This window comes from Lissotriton helveticus, chromosome 1_1 (assembly GCF_964261635.1).
Source record: "Lissotriton helveticus chromosome 1_1, aLisHel1.1, whole genome shotgun sequence".
NCBI classification, from domain to species: domain Eukaryota; kingdom Metazoa; phylum Chordata; class Amphibia; order Caudata; family Salamandridae; genus Lissotriton; species Lissotriton helveticus.
In genome coordinates this window covers 1,080,378,997-1,080,405,909 of record NC_136057.1, presented here as the reverse complement: position 1 = coordinate 1,080,405,909, position 26,913 = coordinate 1,080,378,997, and the positions used below count along the sequence as shown (strand labels likewise).

Genomic DNA, 26,913 nt, shown 5'->3' with positions numbered 1-26,913 from the left:
AAATATGTTCTCTAGGTACTCAACTTACACTTTGTGACTGAACAAACGAATTCGGGGTAACTGACGGAAATACAGCTTCTGAACCTAATCGTTGAAAAGCATTGTATTGTGTTGGTTGGATAGCGGTTCTGTAATAAATGGAGGAAGAGGGATGCAGAAGTGGCGACTACTTCTTCTGCCTTATAACCCTTCATCCATCTTGGAGTGAGATTGGTTGGAAGTATTCTACTGGGAGAGCAAGAAGAGATTGATCCTTGCCTTGCCACTGTGAGATTGGAATAATCAGTATATCACAAAGTAATCTCTTGTGATGAGCAACATCGTATAGCTTGCAAAGTCAAGGCATTCTATTTTAGAAGACCTGTAGTTTTTTGTTTTATACAGTTCTTTGTCCCATTTGGTGTTCTCCCCGAAAAAAAAAAAACTAACGAAACTGGTTTGTCAAAAAACACTATTTTCTTTTCAGGGCCAACTTGATTGCTATAAAAAAAAAAGATAAACAGGTTTTTGATGTGAGTCTGACTGATATACAGTGAGTGAAAAAGCAGGAGGTTTTGGCGAGCCCACCGTGAGCAGCCAACCCCTGTTTTGTAAGGCTTACTCTTAGCCCCTGCGTCCAACCCACTGCAGGGTTTTCCCTAAGGGCCAGACCTATGACTACTCCCTCCAGGCATCTAACCCCTGCTTAAGCCATGCCCGCTGGGGGCTGCAGTACCTTACTGGAGGCCAAGCTCTGCGCCCAACCTCCAGCAAATGACTAACTCCTGCTGTGCTCAGCCTTTCAACATACAGAGCGGGGATTTGTAAAAGGTCCTTGCCCAATGCCAAGCCCTACTCCGCAGAGGACAGTCAACTACACATGTCTTTTGACCCCCGCTCACCCACCCAGCAGTGAACTGCTAATCCCAGCAGCAGAGCAGGACTTAGCCAAAAGTTCTAACATACGCAGCGGCCCTGTGTCCACCGCACTGCAGGGGTTGGCTGCTATCTGGCCTAATGCCACTTTCTATGCCCAGTTGCCAGAGGGTTGCCAAACCAAGTGCACATAGCCTTTGGATCTGCATGAAACTTGCTATGAGCAACCCATAGTGGTTGTACGTTTTGAGACGGTTTTATGCAGTTTTGTCACACAACACCAAAGTTACTATGAAAATAAAAATGCCTTTCAATGGAAGTTTGACCAAACCATAACTACACGTGCATAACCAATCATTTTGAGCTTATTACTAATGTCTCCAATTTTGCAACAAATCAATTCTCATTTAGATTATAATTGTTACTCAACTGTGAATCATTTTTGCTCTGTGCTTGTGATCATAATTTATCAGGAATTTGCTAAGGGGTTTTCCCTGCATTAGTCTTTATCGGGTTTCCCAAATTCATCATTCACCGTACTTTCAACCTCACCAGTCCACTAATCTTCTTTTGCATTCCAAAAAAATCACTTTCTTACCTTATTGCTACTCATTTTTTGGAATCCTGGCCGTTCATCTGAAATACTATCTACCTCACCCTACACCTCCCATCCAGCATCAGTTTTACTTAGAGAGCGAAATTAGTCACTGAAACTATTTTTGGTGTCAAGAATCCGAGTCAACTCTCATGATAAGCCCAAGAGGGACACCAAGTGGTCCTACAAGGCGAGTTACTTCAGGATCTGTCTGATTGCCTGTGCAAAGCACGGGCTCTAGGCCTTCATTATTTCCAGCTCTGCACTTGACTCTTATCATGTCAGCCTCCTACTCTGATCCTCCGCTACCTCCTTACTTCAACACCAGCTCCCAACGTTCCAACTATACCATCGTAGGTGTTTCAGCAGTGGCGGTCAGTGGAACTTTCTGCACAACCGCACTCGTGGACACACCTGATAGCTAAATAAATAGGAAACAAACCTTGAATTGCTGTCCCCATTTGGTAAATGAACCATTGTTGCATTCAATATAATCCAAACTAAGTGACACTGAGACACCAGCAAGTGTACCAGCATTACCCCCTGCTAAGACCGCTCCCTATTATGAAAGCACTGGCATTTTCATCCCTGTAGGTGGTAAAACAATTCTGTACAGGAGTTCCAACTTTCAGCAAAACGTGCGTAGTAAAACAATGCTTTTTTTTTGGTCCACACTAATTAGTTGCACATTTGACTAGTCATTGATTAGCAGTGCTCATTGCCGTTTGTCTAATTAAAATCCGTAACTTGCCATTCAGATGATGTTTTGGCCAGTGCAGCCGAGAGTGGGGATAAAATAGTAATTTCAAGCTGCAAGTCCAAACCTTTGGTGCTTTTTGAGCTAGGAAAAGGGGTAAGTATAATCGAGTTGTCTCTTTGCAGTGTTTTACTTTGTACATTTATGAAGCTTTTCTCACCATTTTCCTAAATCAATAGTCCAAGAATTGTCGAGCAACTGTTTTTGTTGAAAGAATACGGAAAGATCATACATACTCCATATCTTGCTCTTTCTTTAGCCTCACGGATGTTTTGATTGATATTATGCAGCTTTTTGTTTGCAGGTTGTTACATTCACAACTTCTCCTTTACTAAAGCCACTCGTTGCGCTTCTTAGCATGTCTTTTAGTCTCTTGATACATCCGCTGGGGGAGGCCGGGCCTTTGTCCAAGGGACCCCCACCATGCAGGAGCATAATTTCCCCTCCTCCCTTAGGGCTGCGAGTCTTGTCGCCATGCCTGATAGTGCAGCGTAGTGGCTGCTTTCATGGTGGCTCTTAGAAATGGGGTCTCTGGTTGCCTAAGGCTTGCGCCAAAGCCAGGCAGAGACCACCACTCTAGTCAGGGAAAGGGAGTTACACACCAAAGATAACCCCTTGGTAGCTTGGCACGAGCTGCTAGGCTTATCTCGGTGGCGATGTGTAAAGCATTTGCACAACACACACAGTAACAACACACTAGCCACACCACAAAAGGAACTCCACACAAGGTTATATAAAAATAGCCTTTGTATTATTATAATAAAAACACAAATAGTAATCACACAATGTACACTGTGCCAACTGGCACAGGCAATATTTACAAGGGATTATTTACACATGACAGGGCCATGTGGGCCACTGTCAGAATTAGCACTTGGTAAAGAAATAGTAAAAAGTAAGACTAAATCAGGAACTTAGAACACAGCCGGTAATCACTGGCAGACACTATCCTCCGCGTCAACCTGTAACATAAATCAGAACAGGTACAGTATCACATAGGGCGAGACCTCTATTCTGCGCCTACCTCATAAGCTAAAATAGGATGAACCATAATTTCCTAAACATAATTTGCATTCGGGAATAAACTTAATAGCACAACCTGCAGTAGGGAATAAATCAAACCTAGACCACAGTAGAGAAATAAAACAGTAGGTAAAACCTAGTAATCATAAAAGCACATCTATGAGCATAAATCAAGGTGCATAAATCACACTACAAACATTACATTTCCTAGCACCTGTAAAAATGACACTAGGGCCATGCGCCCTACAAAACCTTAATAGTCCCCAGGGCCAACTTGCCATCTATAAGGGGCTCAAATGCCCTCTGTCCACAAAGTCAGGGTGCTCTGCAAATGCAGCGACAGTCACTGGGGCGCACTTGGCGCAAACTTAAATGTGGCAGCTGCCCACTACTTGCTGGGAGCTCAATGAAGGTCTAAACGTTGCAGCTGGCACTAAGTGCTGCGCAGCTGTGCAGGCCAGTGTAGGGGCGAAGGAGTGCATCTCACTCCTACGTTCAATAGCGCATGTCCCCCCTAAAAGAAAGAACCTAAATGGTGCAGCTGCCCACTACTTGCTGGGCAGCTGTGAATCTTAAAAAATGAGGTATGGGCTTAGTGACTCTCGGCCTAAATGTGCAACACGTTGGAGCCTCCTAGGCTCTGAAAATATATAATGTACCCCTGAGAGCCATCTGGCTCTGAAAACAACTGGGCTTCGTTGGAGCTCTCAGGCTCTAGGATTAATAACGTGCATGTTGGAGCCCTCTAGGCTCTGAAGCCAAATATGCGGAGGTTGGAGCCACAGAGGCTCTGGAGAGTAAATAATGGCCCCAAAAACTGTGGAGCACACCGGCGCTTTAAACAACCATGCACCAGGTGTTTTACAGAAATATGCCCACTAGCGTGGAGCGGACTAGCGCCCTATGGGGGGGAAGACCATGGGCCCCTCTGGCCCTCTAAATAATGGTGGCTGAATGGTGGAGCGGCTCGCAACGGCGGGTCCGCTCAGGATACCCCCCACGCACTGTCAGGGGAGCCTTGAAGGCACGTTTACCAGGGAGGAAGCCTCCCTCACCGGTTCTCTTGGGGAGGCGTCTCTGCAGCATCCTCCGGGTGAGCTCTGCTGCTCCCTGCGCCGGATGGACTCGGGGGAGCCTCGCCTCTCGTCTGGGGTACCAGGGCTCCCAACAGCTCACGGGAGCCCCGGGCAGCGTCGATCCATTGCACGGCCGGCTTTCTCTCTTGCGGAGCTTCCCTTCTTTTATGTAAGCCCCGCCCATGGGAGACATCACTAGGCTTGCCTTCCGGGTAGCGCTAGGCAGTGGCCCGGAGGGTTCTTCTTGTGGCCCGGGCCGCGGCAGTGAGACACTGAGTGGGCACCCGTGCAAGTCTGGGCAAAGTCACGGGGTAGGCACCGATGCAGGTTGAAAATAAAAGTCAGGAAGCAGCCATAAGCGGGGTGGGCACCCACGCAGGTTTAAATAAACATACGGCCATAATTCAGGGTGGGCACCTGCTTGCAAAATATTAAAATAAGCTGGGTGGCACCCGCGCTGAAATAATCACGTGGGAATCCCTACGCTGGGGGATTCCTTCTCAGTCAAGGTGCGCAGCCCAGCGCTACAAGGACAAGGAAGGCGCTCGGTAGGGGAAAATAGAGCACTCACCAGCCCAGCATTTTTGAAGTAAACTACAGCGCTTCCATGCTTCTAAAGGTCCTGGGAGCTGGGAAGAAAGGTAAAGTCAAAAGGGTTCCAGGGCAAGGCAGAAGGGCCCCAGAAAGAAGTCCTCCAGGCATCCAGGGGCTGGGCAAAGCCCAGGGAGGCAAGCCTTCCCCTGAGCAACAGCAGCAGCATGCCCCTGGCAGATTCCAGTCAAAGAACAAGAACATTTACTTGGGGTCACAGCCCCTCTTTTATACACAGAAATCCTTTGTTGTAGCGGTTTAGGCAAGGGGAGAACCTTATGCAACTGGTTCTGGAGCACTTTGCTTTGCTCAGCCCCTCTCCCTATTCACAGGACAGGCCAGTGACATTAGTCACACCACAGGGGGTGGAGCCAGCATTGTGGAGGGAAGGCCCAGCCCTATTCAGGTCCCAGGTGCATCTCCTCCCTCCCATCAACATGCAGATCTCTCCATTCACCACCGGGCAGGCCCATCCTGACTCCTGGAGCCAAGCACATCAGCCAGCTCCAGCCAATCACAAGCCAGACAGTCAATTCACATTCACTGCACATACATGCCAACTTCTAAAAGTGGTACTTCTACACTAGACACATTAAATCCGCGCACATCGTCGCACAGTATTTATTATCACGAGTCCGCACATACCAAACTCGACCTTGCACTCCCCACATATCCGGAATTACCACGGGCACACATATCCCCCATGCATTCCTATGGGAGGGCAGGCCACTCTCAGCACACACTCAGAGTGCGCACACACTTTACACTGGGCCACAGTGCTAAAGTGCGCAGAGGCCTAAAATCACTACCACCATGCCAAAGGCTAAAGGAAAAAAAGTTTAGTGGTGAACCTGCCAAAAAGGCCCAAGTCCAACAGTGGCAATAGGAAGGGAGGGTGGTTTTTGCCCATGCCACGTCTCTCTCTGTCAATTGAAAGGGTCTAGGGTGGGAAAAGGCGGCACTATCCTTCACTATGTTAGGTCTCCCTGTCCGCTGTTTGAATGTTTCCACATTGTTTCCGATGTTAGGAAATAGAAACTGCTTGGGGCAGTAAAATGCTTAATGCCAACCTACGCACTTAAATTCTGCATTCCATATTTTTATAGCACTCCGGCTACCTCTTTGGACAGTGGTACTGATTTAACCAGCAAATATTCAAGGATCAGTCAAGGTTCTGCCAGCATCAGACTCCATCCTCATCCCAAGATCGAACCCTGCTTGGATAATGAGTCTATCATTACTTTCAGTGTAGTCTTGAATGTCGGTTATTACTCGTTTCCCAAACATAAGCAGGTGGCAGTGAAGAAATAAGATCCTGAGAAGACTGCGAACTATATTATGAATTAATGATACCTCGTTAGACACTGCAGATGAGTCCTAAACCTGCGGCAACAGCTTCATCAGTTTAGTTGGAGAACAATGTTGGACAACTCGCTTCCCCACCGGGCATTTGCAAGGTTGTCTACTTTTCACAAACGTGTTTATCTAGATTTCTCTGGGTTCACTGCATCTCATGTGACCTATATTGTTTTTCAGGAAACCCTTCTTTTGAAAGCTGCAGGTCTCTGCTACCGTGTAGAAGGTACTGTTTTAGAATGTGGAAATACAAAATGCTATTCTTATGGCATGTTTTTCCTCTCAGGAGGTGAGTTAGTGGTTATCTTTCATTTTAAACACCATATTGCCGTCCTATGATTAGGAAGGCTTTTCAGTTTAAATAATTTTAAATATCTATTGTTTGCCTTTGGTAGGCTACCCTTGTTTATGTTCTACCTGAAGAAACCAGAATTTATTTTGTTAAAGTGGTTAAGTGCCGCATATATGATTAACATCATGAAACCTAAAACAGCTGCCACATTGGGCACAGTTATTCAGGAGAGTGTGAGAGCACAGGGAGGTATGACAGTCCAGTTGGAACTTAAAATTGTCAGGTTTTCGGATGGGCATATTATATCTTTACTGTGCTTCCCAATTTAGATGATCTAAGGGGTACGTAAACTGACAGAAAAATGTTTGACTAACATAGCTCTCCCAGACTTTTTTTTTTTATAGATCTGGTCAGTTGGATTTCTTTTACCTCTCCTGATAAGGTTTTCACTAGTATGTGCTCTCTAAAGTAGTTCTTTGATTTCTGGTACAGCCCCTTTTCAAATAAGATGTCCTGAGTTAGACTGAAAATGGGAGTTACCAAAAGTTATCAGTGCACAGTAACCTACAGGACCAACCCTTTGGTCATTTGTAAACTGGGTTATGAAGGAAGGAAAAGCATTTTCCCATAGCCAGAACTGCTTTGTTTATTGTGTCCCGCATGCAGTGGGGAGGTCTTACCCCGGAGCTTAGATAATTCTAAAATGGAGTTAGTCTGTGGATTCATTTCTGTAAACTGATGTCGGCTTCAGAGATGAATTATGCAAGATCAAGAGATTATGGGGCAAAGCAAAGTCAATCTGACCTAAATCTATAAAGGGTATCATTTATTTTAACATATTTTCTGGAAGCGGGTGATTGCAGGCTCGTGTACACAACTGGGATGGGAAGGGATACCGATGAAGGAATGTAGATGAGGGTTCAAGAAAATTCTTCATCTCTGTAAAGAAGTCGTACACAACTAGGAGGAAAGATAACCTGGGCAGTGCTCTTAGAACAGTCTCAAACGCTTTGGTTTGCATGATTCTGTTGTAAAGGGGGAACTGGGTATATCAAAATACCCTCAGTTACAACCTGCTAAAGAAAATGTAACGATGACTGTAATGATTATTAGGTGATTATTTACCCGAAAAGGCTTTTCCCAGGGCTTCTTAGGAAAGACTGCTGACTTGACTATTAGGCTAGGTATAGAACTTTTAATCTGCAGTAAGAAATATCTGACTGCCTTACCAGAAGAAAAGACAACGTGGTCCTTTATTTTCAGTACTCTATTCTACTTTTTCCTTGACCTTTATTGTAGTGTCTTTTCCTTGTTAATTATGGAACATATTTTGTTTTTTTATTCTACACTTTTGTCTGCTCGTCTTCATTTTGATTCATTTAGTTATTTAATTTTGTACATGTTATAAGACGAGATTTTGACTGATTTAGAGTTTGCCAAACGGTTACAGAATACTCGTTTTTAAGTCGGGTGGACTGCCGGGTTTATGCTAACAAAATAAAAAATGGCCCACACCATAGGTGGAAAACTCCCATGGTGTTGGAGCCGTTAGTTATTTCTTTTTAGAACAATACGCTTAGCCTTTTGAGAGTTTCTTTTAGAAAAGACGAAACCTTCATGGCAGCGGTTCATACAAACACACAAAGTTCATTGCAGGGTTGATGGTGAATTTAGCAGGCGGAGTAACGGGCTGGTGGCAGATGTAAAACCCACTGCCACCCTGACAGACTTTACCCCATCTGCAACCTCGATAGCAGGCACTAAATCTGAATGTGAAGTTACCTATTTAATTACTGCATAGTTTGATTTCGGTTTTACAACCCCTCATGCACCCTTCTTTGAAGAGCAGACCTGCTGCTCAGGTTAAGCTACCAAAGGTGAGCCAAAGAACCCCTTAGGACAAACTGGGTTACTTGTGTGTGTTTCACTGCTGAGTGGCGTAGAAACTCGAGCACAGGTCCTATTAAGGCAATGACCTTATATTATAGTAATAGAAATATGTTTATTTCCGGGAAAAGTACCCCATGAGAGATTTGAGTTGTCTGATGGTTAGAAAAGATATCTTGAGCATCTTTCTAAATATGAGATGATTGTGTTTTTGTCTAAGGTAGATAGAAGTGTTTAGCAGAGAGGACCCTAAAAGCACGGCTGCCAGCGGTTTATAAATTGGAACATTTAAGTTTCCAGCGGTAGACGAGAGACACGTTTTGTTACATTGATAGTTGGAGACATTTGATTGCAAATATTTTGGGCTGGTATTATGAAGCACTCAACGAATGAGGCAAAGGGATTTGATCAAATATTTTCCCTCAATAGCTAGGCAATGTAGTTGGGGTATAAAAGGACAGATGGGTTGCCACTTGTCCATTCTGATTTCTTTTTTCTAATGGCCCTGCTGGGATCCTGCTGGAGCCTGTAAAGCTGGCTCTTGGAAGGATCTAGGTACAAAACATTACAGTAGTAAAGTCTCAACATAATTGCAACTTGATATAACATCTGACTAGCAGCAACAGCAGAAGCAGCAGAAAAACGTTATTTAGGAAAAGAAAACAAGATGATTTCACCTTCTTGATATGCGGATCCAGGGAAAGTGATTTGTCCAATCGGAACGTGGGGCTTTTTGACAGTAACTTCTGGCATAAGAGGGAGTAAATCTTAGCTTAACGGGTTACCAGGAATGAGGACATCCTCCATTGACATCAACCAGGACAAGGGTTTCGATCTTATTTGAATTTAATTTCAATGCATTTTACAATCGGCAGACGCTCGTATTGTATTATAAGCTGGGTATTGTCTTCATGTGTCAGTAGGGTAAGCCCACATAACATTCATCAGGAGTTGAAGTGTGGCTAAGAAAATAGCCACGAGGGACCCCTTGTGTAACATGCTTAAATGTACAGTAGACAGATAAAATCTTAACTGCATCGGTCCTATCTTATAGGTAGGACCATAGACAATTCAGTTCTGGACTGCAAATGCCAATTTCATATTGTTCAGTCAACAAGAGGTTGACACGGTCTCCCATCAAATTTTAGTCCGCAGCCTCCATCAACTAGAATAAAGCTTTAAACTGGATAACCTCATTTCTTAGTGATAGTTAGCCATTCTAAATGCCCCTGTTTCACTCCTTGCCCAAAACTTAAGTTTCATTGACATTGATTCACCAAAATAACAGGGATAGCTAAGGTGACATCACACACATTTTGTCCCTGATGAAATAACACGAACTGAAATAATAGGGCCCGATGTCTACCCAGCAAGTGATGTCTCGTGACATTGGACCACAGTGACATCACCTGAATTGCAACACTAAAGTTAAGAACCCTACAGTAACTGCAAGATTAATAAAATTCCACAACGATTACTAAAGCAGATACATGCCTATTTTAGTTACTAAAATATTTTAATTCATAGTCTGTCATGATATGTAAAGAGTGCACACATTTTCTACACATGTGCAAATATTAAATGCCAGATACAGTCCTATACAATCACAACCTAAAATACCTAGGGTCAATGAATATACGTTCAGCAACACTGCTCTCCTCTCACAATATTTTGAAACTTATGGAATTCAAAACTAATCGATCATATGACAAATGTTAACCACATTCAATGAGAAACTGAATGTGAATTTAAGAAGTGTAAACCCTTTGCTATATGTACTACATACTTTAGTAAACCATGCAAATAATGTTATATTATTAGGATCTTGTACATTGCCACCTGACGTATAGAGCTTCTTCTTGGACTGTTGGAATATTGAATGCTAATGTTGTAGAAAGCAGAATTATGTAAATTGTTGGGATACGAATATTCTACTTAAAGATTCTTGCAGTGATTAATCTTGTGATGTGTGATAGATCTCACACAATATTTATGGTTCACCCTTACAAATGTTTAGTTCTTTAGTGAGGTCCTATAGTAGCTTTCGTGGAACTTTGATTCTTTATGGATTGCAGTACTTTAAATGCTAAATACTATTTTCACTTTGACGCTCCTTCTACTCTTGTTTAAATTGAGGTCCTATAGTACTACACTTGACACCAGAAAAGAGTAGCATTATGAATTCAAGCCTTAGTTAAATCGAGAACTAAGGTATCCAGATGCCTGATGTAGGCAGTGCATGGAAGACTTACATGGTTTCCTCAGTGCTGGTGGGAAAGCCTAATGACGAAGTATGCCCCACCATGTGAATTAAGGTTCTACTGCCCGCCTGACTCAGAGTTCATAAACTGTTGCACATAACCTTAACAAAGGGTTTAACTCTTCAAGACAACTGTTCAAGATTCGGTCACAGCCGTTGTTTTTTTAGGGAGGTTGAGATAGAGCCTGTTCATCTGGAGCGATAGGTTTATCAGATCGGTAGAGTTTTCCCTTCCTGCTTTAGTAATATTAGGATGCTGAGGAACATTTTACATCATATGCCTATGGATGCCGCCAACCCTTTATCCAATTATTGATTTTATGCTCAGTTGACGGCAGCTGTGTCTGGATGACTTCCTACTCGCCTTTTCATACATTGCAGCTCATTCAGAATACTGAGGCAAGAATCCTTAGATCAATGCAAAAAAAATCACAAAATGAGTCGGGTAATCATATATGAAAAGTCACTTTCTCAAGATCACTTTCTAACTCCGCTCTTACTTTCTCTTGATCGGTCACCTCCAATTTCTCCTCTGTTCCTCTTCTCCTTTTTTGCGATCTCTCACACCTATATCCAGTCTTCCATTTTGTATCTACCCTGCTATTGCTCAGTGTTCTCTTCTCGCTCCTGCCTCACCTCTTCTCCATCATTCCCTATATTTCCCAAAATGTTGTTTACAATCACACCTGTAGGGTATTTACTTACAAATAGGTGTTGAAATAAGAAAAGCTATAATTTGACTAGATTATAAGGACATGTGTGACACGGTTCTTGTAACAAACACTACTGTTACGTTGCCTGTGAGTTTTGCTCTCTGTGCCCAGCCTCCTGTGCACATTGTGGGGATGTAAAAGAAATCAGAGTGGACACAGTGTGGGGGTTAAAGGTTGAATAGTCGGGAGTGTACACCTCAGGGCCCTGACGTAAGCCCTTTTCACCCTCTAGCATATGTAGTCCCATGACTCAGCCTTCCATGTGGCACTTTGTGTATCTATGAGGCTTGCAGCCTAAGTGATATTGTAGGGCCTCTTGCTAAACTTTGCATGGGGGGCATCACTGCATATTGCACACCTGTGAAGCAGCCACGAAATCCTCTTTATTTGTCCAGTTCAGTAAATCCAGAATAGTGTGACTAATCCTACTGGTGTCCATGATCACCCAGGGTTTTCCTGAACAGGAAACTCTTTCACTTTTTCCTTAAATTCTTGGATTCTTATCAGCCCATCTAGAAACCTAGCACAGCCTACCTATATGATTTCTCCCTTTACAGTATGTGTTACTAAGGAATCTCCACAACAATGATCGTGGGTCTGCCTGGAAATGTGACACTAAGGATGACTATGCATATTTCCATTGTAGGTCGAAAGTGATTATGCAGAAACTTTTAAAATACTTTGCATTAAAAAAAAAAATAATGATCGTATGTTTTTCAACAGGAAAAACAAACCTGCTTAGATTTACATTCCAGTTGCAAATTTCTTGTGAGTGGAGGCCTTGATAATTCTGTGAATGTCTGGGCATTAAAGGCTAGAAGTCTTCATTCGTCCCTTAAGGTAAGGCATTGAGTTCAGTGAGAAATAGTTGCTGAACACGTCACAAAACCTGCTGCCTGTATTTTGAATTCTTTGATCAACGAGCCACCCGGTCTATATTTTCAGCTCCATCTAAATTTGCATTTTTCAGGCTCACAAGGATGAAGTCACCTGTGTGAAATTTACCGAGAACGATGACTACTTCGCCTCTGGTTCCATGAGCGGTGACATCATTGTACAGAGTGTGTACACCAATTTGTCCAGTGCTCCCTTCGGTCACGGTGGCACACAGGTAATGCATTTCTATTATGCTGGTTAATGATTAGGTAAACAGCCAATATATGTCTCATTGAGGGTCATATGAACTGCTGAAGTAGGACGCCTTCTAATAACATCCATATTTGAGTCTCGCGTACAGACCATTTTCTCTGTCTGGCAACATATCTATAGCATTTAATATATATTTAGAGATAGCTTTGATTATTATTATTTAATTATTAAAGGGGTTTGTAAAGCGCCTGGTGACGCCTCCCGGCGTGTCCCCGCGCTGTGGAGAGAGAGTTTTTTTTTTTTTTTTAGGAAGAGAGGCAGAGATAGCTACCACTAAAGAGTAAATAAATGGGTTTTCAGCAACTTTCTGAAAGATGCCTCGTTCGTTTCTTGTCTGATATTCGTGGGGAGGATATTCCACTTCTTGGCTGCCAGAGTGCGGAAGGACCTACCTCCCATTCGAGCTCTTTTAGGGAGCGATGTTTTAAGCAAGCCCATTCCTTTAGATCTAAGAGATCTGTTGGGCTCATACGGTAATGCCAGATCAGACAGGTAGGAGGGGGCTTTTTGGTGAATAATCCTGTGGCACCAGAGGAATGCTTTGAATAGTATCCTCTTGCTAATGGGCAGCCAGTGGAGGGTGGCCAGGGAAGGTCTGGAGGGAGCTCTACGGGGAAGTCTTAGCACTAGGCGAGCTGCTGAGTTCTGCAAGACTTGTAATCTTCTGATGTTTTTTGCGGACGTGCCCAGCAGCAGCACGTTCCCATAATCTATTCGGGAGGTGATAAGAGCCTGAGTCATGGTACGCCTGGAATTCAGCGGGAGCAGATCCAGTGTACGATTGAGAGTTTTCATGACTCCGAAGCACTTACCTACTGTTTTTTTGACATGGCTGTCAAAGGAGAGCTTGTTGTCTATCCAGACACTCTTTCGTCCATTTTGTGTCATTTCCACCTATTATAAGTACCTCCGTTTTTGTGCCATTTAATTTAAGGCAATGTTCAGTCATCCATGCGGCAAGCTTGCACATGCAGGATTTGAAATTGTCGGCCTCAGAGGAGGGAGCTTGGGACAGGGAGATTAGAAGTTGAGTGTCGTCGGCGTAAGAGACAAGCTCTACGCCGAACGATTGTACCACTTCTGTCAGTGGTGCCATGTATAAGTTAAACAGGGTGGGACTCAGGGCAGAGCCCTGAGGTACCCCCTGTTCTAGCATCATACTGTCCGAGAGAAAAGACCCTCTTTGGACCTGAAAGCTCCTGTTCGTAAGAAAGGCCTTCAGCCATCCCAGCGCCTCTTTGGTGACCCCCGCTCTGTTTAGACACTGTAGCAAGATGGAATGTGCTACAGTGTCAAACGCGGCGCTGAGGTCCAGCATGATGAGAGCCATGGTCTTGCCCTCATCAGCTCCTTCCCGTAAAGTTTCAGTTGCTCTCAGGAGAGCTGTCTCAGTAGAGAAGCTCGATCTGAAGCCTGACTGCGATATATGAAAAGCATTCTGGGCTTCGAGATGGGCCATAAGTTGGGCATTGGCTATTTTCTCTGCTAACTTTGCTAGATAGGGCAGCAGGGAGATTGGGCGTAAGTTCTCCAGTATGTCCTGACTCATATTAGGCTTTTTTTTGATTGGGAGCACTATGGCTTGTTTCCATTCAGTTGGTAAACAGGCAGTAGAGAAGGATACTTGAAGCATGTGTCTAAAATGGGGCTCTAACACAGAGATGGTCTCAGCCAATATTTTAGGTGGCGCAGGGTCACGTGGAGAGCCAGATTTAATACTTTTGCACATTTTGGCCAGTGTTTCAACGGGAGGAACAGAGGTGCGTATGTGATCTTCATTCTCTGTAAATTCAGTGCCAGGTTTTATATTGCTGGAGAAGCTGGCATAAATGTTAGTAATCTTTCCTGAGAAATACTTAGCAATTTTATTGCAGGTTTCCACTGAGTCATTCTGAGAGGAAGAGTTAGAGTCGATTATTGAGATTTCTTTGTAAATCTGATACAGCTCCTAGAGGAGTTTTCTGCTTCCAAGATTCGGTTGTTATAGTGAGCTGCCTTGGATAAGCGTATTTTTTTGTTATACTCTTTTTGCGCTGCTTTATACTGGGCTTTGATTTCTGGGCAGAATTTGTGACGCCATACTCTTTCGAGCTTTTTACAAGCCGTTTTAAGAATCTGAAGCTCCTGACTGAACCAGGGAGCCGTTTTTTTAATTCTCATGGCATTGGTTACGGTGCGAATCGGAGCTGTGATGTCAAGAGCCTTTGTAATGCAATTTATAAGGTGTTTATGTGCTGTCTCGCAATCAGTTCCTCTAGGAGGCCCTGCATCCTGAACAATTTTAGTAAACGAATCTGCCGAGAAATTCTTCCATTTCCTTCGTTTATAACGTTGAGAGCTTTGGTTTTGATGCTCAGTCCTATCTAGTTGGAATAGTATAGGGATGATAAAATGATCAGACCATGGTATAGGCTGGGGAGGTAGGGTCTGAACACCCTTCCAGTTCCCAAAAACTGGGTCCAATAGATGTCCTAGTTGGTGTGACGGCTCGTTATATTTTAATTCTAGTTGTAAAGAGAGTAGCTCAGATTTAATATCTGTCGCTTCCTTATCTAAGGGGTCATCAAAATGAGCATTTAAGTCTCCTAGCACTAATACCCGAGATTTTCTCAGTGCTAGATGGGTTAAGGCTTCCATGAGAGTGGGAGTGAAATCATATAGCCTTCCGGGAGGACGGTATAGAAGGATGCATGAGATAGAGTGGTTGGGACCGGTATTGATGGTGAATGCCATTGCCCACCATTCATTGGCTTCCCCCCAATCATGTTTGTTCTGCCTTGGGGAGATTTTCGGCCTCATTGTGTTTTGATTGGATGAGCTGTATCCTTTCACTTAGGAGGTCAGGACGTTGCACTGCTTAAATATTTGGCTGCGCCCCAGTACCGGCTGAGACCTGCCATGCTCCCTCCTCTTTTCTCCCTCTTTTTGCTCTCCCTGCTACCATATCTCCATTCTTGACCAAGATCTCCTTAATTAAATCATGCCCTACTTGGTTCATTCTGCCCTTGAGCACTGATCTATCGTCTGCTGCTGTACTGGGAGGCGACCACCTTAAAATGGATTTTAGACCATTGGAATATTACAAGATGGATGCCATGCGTGAGCACAAATCGTGCACACGCACCGTGGTCCTATGTACTGCAGCTGTCTTGGAATGCTTTTTCCATTACTTTTTGGGAAAACATTCCAAGATGGCAACTGCACTTGGGCAGCCACGGGTGGCCATCGTAGAATGTTTTTTGCAATAAACCAAAAAAACATTGGTGAACCAAAAGGACAATTCCATGTTTTCAACACCAAAAATTCCTGGTATTCCGTTTGAAATTTGTGTTGTCCTTTTTCAAAGTTACTTTAAAAAAGAATTCATACATTGAGATGATTAATTTAGCTGAATCTTTTGGAGTGTACTTGTGTTTGTAAAGGATGAGACTATAGCAGAACTGGATCGGTTAATTTATTTGCGCCTGCTGTGCGCATTTCTCAAACAGTGCACGTCTGTATTAATATTTTTGGAACATGGTATAGGCTATTTCTAGACAAGTATGAAGGGGGTGCACTTCTTGCCTGCTCATGTGATTGGCTTAAGTTACCTCTTGATTAGTGGTTTGCAAAGTTTACTTTACATGAGCATAGTTTTGCATAGTAACTGATTTTGTTTTGGCCTTCAAGTAATTCACAAAGTTTTCCAATTTTCTTCACCTATGCCCTAACATAGTTTATCTTTCACAAGTGATAGTTGTTGCCCCAACAGGTTATTATTATTATTATTATTAAATGAGATTTATAGAGCGCACTGACACCATGAGTTTCCTGGCGCTATGGGACATCGAATTCCGTGACTGAGGTAAGGTGCAGGGTTAGCAGAGTGAGGGAAAGAGAAAAGTTTTAAGCAACTTCCTAAAATGAAGGAGGGAGCTGCTTGATTTACTGTTCAAGGGAAGGGAGTTCCAAAATTTCGGAGCCAAGGAGGCAAATCTTCGTCCACCAAATTTGTTAGTTCTAGTTTTAGGTGTGGTAAGTGATTTTTGATAGGTGGAGCGAAGATTGCGATTTGGACAGTAGGGAGTAATGAGGGCACTCAAGAAGGCAGAGCTAGGGCAGTTGAGGGCTTTGTACGTGAGGCAGCCCAACTTGAAAGCTACCCTTTGTTCCATTGGTAACCAGTGAAGTTTGTGCATCATGGGTTTGGCAGATTGCCATGTTGGAGATTTAAAGATGATCCGGGCTTCCTGATTTTGGACCACTTGAAGGCGGTGCAGGAGGGTTTTTGGAAGTCCGTGATAGATGCAGTTGGAAAAGTCCAGACGGGAGAGCACAAGGGAAATGATAACCTGGGTCAGGGCAGGTGTGGGAAGTAGGTGGCTGACCTTCTGGATCTTTCTGAGCTGGAAGGAGCAGGATGAGATCACGGAGCTGATGTGAGGTCGGAGGGAGAGTTCGGCGTCAATAATTACGCCGAGACTTTGTACAGAGGTGGAAGGGGTCGGCGGGGGGCCCCAGTTCAGAAGGCCAGAACTGGGTGCCCCAGAAAGAGAGGCTGGGAGCCCGGGAGGAGGAGCTCGGTTTTCCCGGGGTTTAGCTTCAATTGGTTGGAGTTCATTCAATCTTGGATATGAAGCATAGCAGAATGAAAATTATCTATTGCATTAGGAGAATTGAGTGGAAAAATAATCTGCAAATCGTCGGCAAGGTTAAAGACTGTAATGTCCCAGTTACGGAGTGAATGGAGTAGGGGCCGGAGGTACAAATTGAACAAAAAAGGTGACAGGGAGGAGCCCTGGGCGACTCCGCAGATTGTGGGGGTTTTGGGTGCTGTGTAGGGGCCCAAGCGGACGGCTTGGGATCTGTCAGACAGAAAAGACCGGATCCAGCTGAGGGCAGAATCCTGGATGCCAGCCTGTTCGACACGGTTGAGCAAGATGTTATGGTCAACCGTGTCGAACGCGGCCGAAAGGTCCAGGAGAACGAGAGCCTGGGGGATTCCTGAATCAGCATTTTTCCTCAGTGTGTCGAGGACAGCTAGGATAACTGCTTCAGTGTTGAATGAAGGCCTGAAGCCGGCCTGATTAGGCTCCAGATAGCAGGAGGACTCAATTAAATTGGAGAGGCATCTGGTGACATGTGTCTCGAGGAGTTTTGAAAAATAAGGCAGAAGCGATATGGGGCGATAATTGGAGAGTGCCGCTGGGTCCGCGCCAGGTTTTTTTAGTAGCGGGACAAGGATGGCTCCTTTGAAGGATCTCGGGACAGTGCCTGTGCTGAGTGAGCTGTTCAAAAGAGGTAGTATGCATTCAGGTAAAGAGTGACATACTCTACGCAAGACTGAGGGCGGGCAGCCATCATTCGGGGAACCTGATTTTAACCGGGATGCGAGCTGTACTAGGGAGATGAGGTTGATGGGGGGGAATTCAGTGAAGACAGAGGAGTTGATGGAGGAAGATTCCAGGGGGGTGATCTGAGGGACAGTGGAGATTGATGCCTTAATTTTATTGATTTTTTCGACGAATAAAAGGTTAAGGGCGTCACAGGTTGCTTGGGTGGGAGTCTGGCCTGGGAGAGTTCTATCGTCAGATGTCAATTCATTCATAATTTTGAAAATGTCTTTGGCTTTGTTGTCCGAGGAGGAGATTCTGTCCGAAAAGTGAGTAGATTTGGCAGAGACTATGGCCATTTTATAGTCTCTGCGAGCTGAGATGTATTGTGATCTAGCTAGTTCGGAGTAATTACGTCTCCATGCCCTTTCAGATTGACGTACCTTCAATTTCAGTTTTTTTAGGTCATCCGAGAACCATCTATGGGAGTTTTGGTGTCTGGTCGGGGGAAATTTGGTAAGGGGGGCGGATTTGTCACTAGCTGACTGCAGCCAGAGGGAGATGTCGTTTGCAAGTTTGTCCACGTTGGTGCCTAGGATACGGGCAGGGCGGGTGTCTGATAAGTTTGCGAGAAATCCTTCAGCGTCATAGGCATTCCATTTGCGGGATAGACCTCCGGCCATCAGTGAGATGGGGGGTTTGCCACTGAATGTGAGAGTGGTGTCTATTAAATGGTGGTCTGACCAAGTACAGGGTGAAACAGAGGGGGGGGAGAGAGTGAGGTTTTGGGTCCATATTTGGTCTAAGATGTGACCCGTGATGTGTGTGGGCAAAGTAATTTGTTGGGACAGATTGAGACTGGTGAGGGCCTCAAAGAACTCCGAGGCATGGGGTCCGGCCTTGATGTCATTGAACCAGTAATTTAAGTCGCCAAATAGGGCGAAACTAGGATGGAAAGTGAGGAGGTTAATCAACTGATCAGACAGAGTGGCCGCGAAAGTTGGCATACGTTGGGGGGGGCGATAGAGAAGAAGGAAAGTTAAGGCCCCGCTGTCCATGTTTAAGCTGAATATGAGGTTGTCGACTCCCAAGAGGGAGATAGATGAGGTGGAAGTGGTGTTCAGGTGTTTGGAAATTATGGCCGCTACCCCGCCGCCCGGGCGATTTCCTGGCCGATCGGCGCGGAGGATGTAGTAATCTGGGGGGAGGGCTGCCAGGATATCAGGGAGTGAGTCCACCGTCAGCCAAGTTTCAGTAAGCAGGAGGACGTCGGGTTTTTCATTAAAGAGAAGGATGAAAATATCGACGTGATGTTTTACTAAGGATCGAGTATTTAAATAGAGGACTCTGATGGTGGTATTGCTCTGAGTAGGCTGACTGGAAGATACGACCGAATCGGTGAGGTGCCGATCTCGTTGGGCAATGTCGGCCGTGAGAATGCGTCTGATGGTAGAGGGGGAGGGTGTGAGGTTGGGAGACTGTAAGTCCCGTAAGGAGGAGGCCGAATATGTAATAATATGGCCAGCCTGGCTGGTCCCTGGGCCCAGTCTGGCGCGGACGGGCGCAGACGGGCTTGCCTTAGGCGCGCCCGCTGCGCTCGTCCGCTGCGCTTCCTAAAGTGGCACATTTTTATGGGTGCCGGAAGATGACAAATGGGGGGCGTGGCCTAAAAAGGGGCGTGGCCCGCGATCCCGCCGGTGATGGCGGCGGGGAGTTTCCCTTTCCCCAGAGTCCCGTAACAGCGCTCGGTCCGCTGACAGGAGGAGAATGTGGCCCCAAGAGGAGCAGGTAGTACAACAAGTGAGAGATAAAATTTTTTTTAAAATAAGTGCACAGATTGGCCTACTCCCGGCTTTCCGCCTCAGGAGGATTGATGTCACAGCCGCGCTCGTAGTCAGCGAGGCTTCAATAATGAGGGCGGGGGGCGTGGCCTAAAAAGGGGCATGGCCCGCGATCTCGCCGGTGATGGCGGCGGGGAGTTTCCCTTTCCCCAGAGTCCCGTAACAGCGCTCGGTCCGCTGACAGGAGGAGAATGTGGCCCCAAGAGGAGCAAGTAGTACAACAAGTGAGAGATAAAACAATTTTTTTAAAATAAGTGCAAAGATTGGCCTACTCCCGGCTTTCCGCCTCAGGAGGATTGATGTTATGCTTATTTTCTTGCGTGTTCTGGAAACCATGTTGTACCAGCAAATCACAATAATTTTATTTGAAAATCTATATTTTGCCTAGCTGTTCCACGCAAGGTATCCAACACTTGTGAAGCAAACATATGTCAAATTACACTGGAGCATAAAAAGGGTAATATGTGAAATGTTTATGTTTAGGCTTAGTAGACTTGTAGAGTGCATGTCTGCTTCAGATGAAATATCCCAGCCCTAGTATTCTGTCTATATTAGGGGGTGAGAAATTGGGCAGTTGGGTAGTTTGGTTGAGGGGGGTGAAAGCCTACTCAAGCAACAGTCTCAATCCTTGTCAGGATGAACCACAAATAGTCACTAAATTAACTTGTGCTTAACCCTCTGATAGCTTGGCACAAAAACTGTCAGGCTTAACTCTGAGGCAACGTGTTAAGTATTTTTGCAGCACACACAGAGTAATAAAATGAAAATACAACAGACAAAAAATCTCACACCAATTTAGAAAAATAGAGTGAAAAGTAAGACGTTAAATGACACCAAAATGACAAAAATCCAATCTTTGTAACCTGAGATGCAATTTTAAATGTTTCAGCTAAGGATAGTGCCTATAAGCACAAAGCATCCCTTGTGGCTATCTGGTCGTGTGAGACCAGTTGAAAGTCAGAAGTTTAGGCGGACCGCAATGAAGAGTGGAACGGATACAGAGACCAGGCTAGTCCTGCTGAAAAAGGTACCTTCTAAAGTCCAGCACAAAGAGTTCTGTTTGAGGTGAAGGAGGACGCAAGAAGCAGGAAGAGCGTAGCTTATTGTCTGCACTGTAGCCCAAAGAGTCAGATTCACCAGCGCTTCACATTGGTGGTCGGTGCGGGCAGCAAAGTCTTGACATAAACAGGCCTGTTTGTGGTCATGTGGACCCCAGCAGGATTTCTTTTCTAAAAGTAGGAGCCCAACTGATGCCACACCAAGGGTCCAGGACCTGGCAGGCACAACTTGGGGATCAGGATCTCACTCCAGCAGAGGCCAGCAGGTCTCGGGCAGGTCCTGGTGCAGTTACAGGCAGGTTCAGTTGCAGCAGGTCAGCTGTGCAGTTGCAGAGAGGCCGCTGGAGGTTGTTGTGCCCCTGTAGCTCAGAATTGGACGTCAGTCAGCTGACCCTTGGAATCACTTGAGTCTGAAGTAAAAGGTGCAGATCCAGTCTTCCTTCACATCAAACAGGGCAGTCCTCAAGCAGCAGGGCATTAGGGTGTCCTTCTGTTGTATCCGTAGGTCCAGGAATGAACTGAAGAGTGGGTGTGAGGGTCCCCATTTTAGGCCGAGCTCTCAAGACCTCTTCTATATACTTTAGTATATACTTCATATACTTTAGGATATACTTCTCTGTGGGCTTACTGCTTTTCATTGGTTTGTTTCAGTGCCATTTAAAAATCTGTGATTACTGGTGGTCAGTCTTTCCTATTTGTCCCTCTTTTTTAATCCACAGAGAAATTCCTCAGTACTTGTACCCTTCCACTTGTCTCATTGTAGCATTTGTTTAGGGACCACTTTTCCCTTTCTCAAAGAGCATTTGACCAGATCAATGTTTCCCTGCTCGCATTACTGTGTGCCTGTGCTGTGACTTCTGTTTATGTAAACAGTGACATGGGCGTGTACGGGGGCCATCCAAACCCTGCCCACTGATTAAAATGCCCGCACCGCGGCGGAATTTGGGCCGCAGTCAACGGGTTAAAGCTAAAACAAAATCTACAACGAGGGCATTACGGAGCTTCTAGCGCACTTCACTTGTGAGAAAAAGGCAGAGAAAAGAGGCTGTGTCTGAGAAATTGAAAGCCAGCACTAAAGCAGAAGTTATCTTACACACTCTTTACACGTGGCTGTTATTGTCATGTGACATTTCTGTCAAACCATCTCACCTGAGAGACAATGTATGCAGTCGACATACCTGTGAGGAAAGCAAGCAACTACACAAGGCATTGGTAGCTCAAAAATTGTGATCTATGTAGAAATATGCTTGCGTAATAAACAATTTAAAAAATTATGCATCGGGTTATTATTGTCGAAGATTATAGTGAATTTGTCTTTAATGACATCTTGTGTCACATAATTAGCTCTTGCTTGGTGCATAATTATAGCGCTTCAAGCCTTACAAGGGGCGGGAGAGTGCTATATAAAGAAAATACAGTACAGTTAATGAGTCAACACTGCAACATAATTTGGTCCTCCATTGACCAGGATTATTTATACTTCACTGATTGCATGTTTTATTTTAGCACACAACAGCTAGGATAATGTGGAAAACTTCACATATTTCTGCAGCGTATGTTGGACCCACTGACCCATATTAATGTCAGTGAGCCCCAACTCACTTTGTGGACTTTATCCTGTACTTTTCATTATGAAACCATCTCCTGTCTTTTGGGTGGTGTAAATACTTTACTGGAAGTATCAACAACAATGCAGTTGATGCTGATGATAATATTAGTTAATTATTCCCATTAGTGTTATTACTAATGTAAATTAGGTTCAGCATATGACATTTCAAAACAGTGAGTATTTTGTGACCATAAGGAGGTCTCTTTAAGTCTCTAACTTTAGCGTAGCTTGTAGTATCGCTATCCTGTGGCTTTAGTGTTTTCTGCATTGATATGGATTTGCCACATAATCCATTATATGCTTTCTAGTTTGCAGATTTAACAAAATAAAATGCTTGCTTCTAGCTCCAGCTAGAATCACACTTTACTAAAACATGATGACATATGTTGTCATACAGTGGAAGGCCCTTGGCAAAGACGGATTGGTCACCTTTTTGTTGCATATTTGGGTGCTAACCTGGTATTAATGGGAAAAACCTTTTTTCCAGTGAGTTTTTAACATGTAAAATTAACATAAGTCATTCAAACGAAAAAATGCGCATTATACCACATAATTTGGCTTTGTCCTTGCCACATTATTTCACCCTCCCATTTCACATAATTCTAATGGCCCTGTGTGTGATGTTAGGTGGAAATATTTTTCTGTACAGTCTGTGTGACGCCATGGCATGTCTGTTATTCTCTAGCGTCTGGTATCTTGTTGTAAGCTGGGTCCAATGCAAATTTTTCTCAAATGTTTTGTGTAATGTTTGTGGTTTCAGTTTTACTCCAGAGTAACAAGCTGAATAGATGCTTTTGATACAAAACTCAACCTGTCAATGTAGCAATGTGTGTGTTTGGACTGCTAATCACATTCTTCTTTCTACTGAAATGTATTGGACTACACATTTAGGGTGGTCACATCAGGAAAATAGATGCTTTGGGTAAAAATAAGTGTAACATCAGTGCACTTCAACGGAGGGTCTCTATAGAGTTATAGATGTGTACATATTTTTCATTGGAAATACATTATTTCAGGCTTTGCTAATATTCCACAAGTAGACGAGTCACCTTCACAAGGTGAGATAAGAAAGCAGCACAAGGCCTCAAAAATAAATTTTTATCAAGTCAGCAGCACTGTCCCATATCTTGAGATATATCACTTCACCGTCTAATACGTTTCTAAGTGCCCCTGACACTGATTCTTCAGGCTGTTCAATACTCCAGTGATGAAGTCCACACATAATGTTATAGTGATGTTGACTTGCATCAAGGCATGTGTCTTTCCATCTATGATTTAAAAAAGCCTTGGAATGTGTCCATAAATGTTTCCCGAGGCAAGCATGTATTTCTAAAGCAGACTTAATGACCCAGAGTACAGTAATTGTATAGCTCTTCAATCTCTGGTGGCACAGCACCCAGGATAATGTTCCTGCATGTCTAAACACTTATGAGGTCCAAAAGGTTAGGCATATCGGCTATGCCTCTGCTAGTTATGTCTGGTGTTAGTCAAGACCTTTTAATTTTTCTAAAAGAACTATATGTGCAATATATTTATCTAAAGGGGTTTTCAGACAACTTTCTTCATCCATTGCTCTATTGGGAAGTCATTCTCATTTTGCTACCACCCACTATAGCATTCACCAAAGGGCAGGGGGTCTGCCCACTGGATAACTTCACTTTTAGTGACTGTATTTTGCTCTTTCACAATGAGCACATCCACACAAAAGCTAGTTCCCTTCTGTGCCAATGTTGTTTTAAACAAAATGTATTGCTTTGATGTTGCCTTTCTGTTTAGAGTTTGATGTGACAGCAGGACATATATCAGATGTGAGCAAAGGCCACATTTATCATTTCTGGTCTTCTGTCAATGTGGTTGTAATTTCCTTTTGGATTGTCCTTGGTTTACGGTTTGACTACTGGTATTTCACAGTATGTAAGATTGCTTCCATTTGAAACTGTTCTATATTATGTTGTCGAAAGATTCAATAATATACATTTAAATTTATAAGTGAACAATTCTTATTTGAACTCCATTTCACCAATGTTTTTCAATAAACTTTGTCTAAAAAGAAAACCAGCCTTTGTGTTTAATTTTCAGCACTTGTAATACTTTGTACTGCCTTCATTCATTTCTTCTTTCTTGCTTTCTTCCATTCCTTTCATTCACTTTCCTTTTTATTCCATTCCTTCTTTCTTTCTTTTCATTTTCTTTCTTTATTTTTCCATACTTTTTTCCTTTCTTTTCTTCCTTCTTACCTTTTGTGCCTTCCTTTTTTCATCCTAGCTTTCCTTTTCATTTTCTTTCATTCCTTCTTTCCCTTTTTCTTGCTTTCCTTTTGGTTTCAAGTCTTTTCTGCTTTCTTTTTCTCTTGCTTTATTTCTTTACTTTTTCCTTCCTTCTTTCTGGCTCTTTCTCTCTTCCCTTCTTCTTACTTCTTTCATTCCTTCTGTCTTGGTTCCACTCCTTCTTCTTTCTTATTTTACTTTCTTTCTGCCCTTTTTACTTTTTTGTATTTCTTTGTTGCTTTCTTTTTCTTCATTTCCTTCCGTCTCCTCTGCTTTTATTACTTATTTATTGCTTTCATGTCTTCTTTCTTGCTTTCCGTCTGTTTCTTGCCTTCCTTCTTTGTTTCTTGTCTTCTTTTTTCCTACTTTCTTGTCTTCTTCTTTTCTCTGTCTTTCTTGCCTTCCTACTTTCTTTCCTTCTTTCTTGTTTTTGTTCTTTTGTTCCTCCTTTCTTTCCTTCTCTTACATTCTTTCTTGCTTTCTTCTCTTTCTCTTTCTTTCCTAACTTCTTTCTCAAAGTCAAGAGGAGTATAGCCAATTGCACAAGGATTGGTTTTTTAAGGTCTGTTAGCCAAGACCTTTGGATTTTACTAAAATTATGTATATGACATAGTTACTTATAGGGGTTTTCAGCCACACCTCATCCATTTGTCTGTATTTGTGTCTCACACATTCATTCAAACCCACTAAAGCATGCATCAAGGGGCAATGCTTAACCCAACTTCAGCCATTGGCTGACTACACTGAGTTACAGCATCTTTATCCAATTTTTTTGTTTTTTTCTGTATTGACAAACTGTAGGCAATTTCCCAGATAAAGTTTTGCAAAAGCCATGACAAAACAAAACAAGAATTGCCAAAAGACTGGCGGATGATGCCAGACCAATTGGCTTTGCCAGTGCTCGTTATACCTAGTGCCTACTGTGAAATGGGAGAAGCTTAGCTTCTGGAGTTTTCTGCCTACAGCTGTATCTGGAATTTCCTACTGCATGCCCTGGTCCAAGTTCGTCAGGAGGCACAATAGGCTAATGTGAATTCCTTTGTGTGTGAGCCAAGTCGGAGCCTTTGAAGTGCAAGATTTGTAGATGACAGCTCCCCCCCCCTCCTCCTGCCAGAGAGGGCCCACCCTACCAACACCCAGGCCATCTATTGTAACACTCTCCGGGAGGAATACACAAAATCCAACTGTCAACTACACCTAGTCATGTGACCCAGAAGAGATCGCAGGCACCAAATGGTTAGGACTAGCAAATGGCAACTTTCTAAAGTAGCATTTTCAGAATTGTGACTTAAAATGCTACCATTAAAAAAGGTTTTTAATTAAAAAACCCTCAAACACCAAACATGACTTTCCTAACTGCTCCCAATCAAAAGACATCACTTAAAACATATAATAGGCAACCCAATGTTATCTTATGGGCGACTTAGACCTTGCAATAGTGCAAAACGAGTTTGAAAGGTTTCCTTAACAGGACTTGTAAAACGTAAAAATCCATGTCCAACTTTTTAAATACATTGTACCCTGCCCTATGGGCCGTTTAGGGCTTATCCTAGGGGTGAATTATATGTATTAAAAAGGAAGGTTTTGGCCTGGCTAAATGCTTATTTTGCCAGGTCCAAATAGCCATTTAAAACTGACTGCAATGGTAGGCTTGAGACCGGTTTTAAAGGGTAATTTTAGTGGCTGGCACAATAAGTGCTACAAACCCATTAGTAGCATTTAGTTTACAGGGCCTGGGTACATGTAGTAGGAATTTACTAGGGACTTACAAGTAAATTAAATGTGCCACTTGAGTATGGGCCAATTTTACCATGTTGTGGGAGTGAGCACAAGCACTTTAGCACTGGTTAGCAGAGGTAAAGTGTACAGAGTCCTAAAGCTAACAAAAACAGATTCGGCAAAAATAGTGTGAGTGAAGGCAAAATATTTGAGGATGACCCTGGAGAGAGGTTCAAGTCCAACACAGAACGTCTACTGGAAAACAAAATGAAGGTCAAAATGAAGGTACGTTTCAAAAAGCCACGTTTTACGACATCCTATAAAAAAAGCTTTGGATTGGCTTTTCCAATGGTTAAGAGGCAAACTGTTTCAGATTTTGGGGGCTAGATAGCAGAATGCACCCCCTCCTTGTCTCACTTTATTGATCCAAGGAACCATGGGCAACAAAGAGTCAGATGAACGAAGAGTTCTTGGGGGAATGTAAGCAAGCCCTTATTAGATTAAGTCAACCTGGGCCAGTATTTGAAAAAGCGGAACACATGAGTTTGAATTG

The 26,913-nt window shown here is 43.6% G+C and overlaps 1 protein-coding gene across 1 annotated transcript in view; it reads left to right on the top strand.

Annotated features, from left to right (window-relative positions):
* LOC144821249 (protein NEDD1-like) overlaps window positions 1–26,913 on the top strand; it is a 478,128-nt gene that overhangs the window by 111,782 nt on the left and 339,433 nt on the right. Inside the window, exons 3-5 of the mRNA XM_078678026.1 lie at window positions 2,209–2,303; window positions 12,129–12,245; window positions 12,376–12,516. Of these exons, the coding sequence (XP_078534152.1) occupies window positions 2,209–2,303; window positions 12,129–12,245; window positions 12,376–12,516 (353 nt within the window). The remainder of the gene's footprint in view (window positions 1–2,208; window positions 2,304–12,128; window positions 12,246–12,375; window positions 12,517–26,913) is intronic.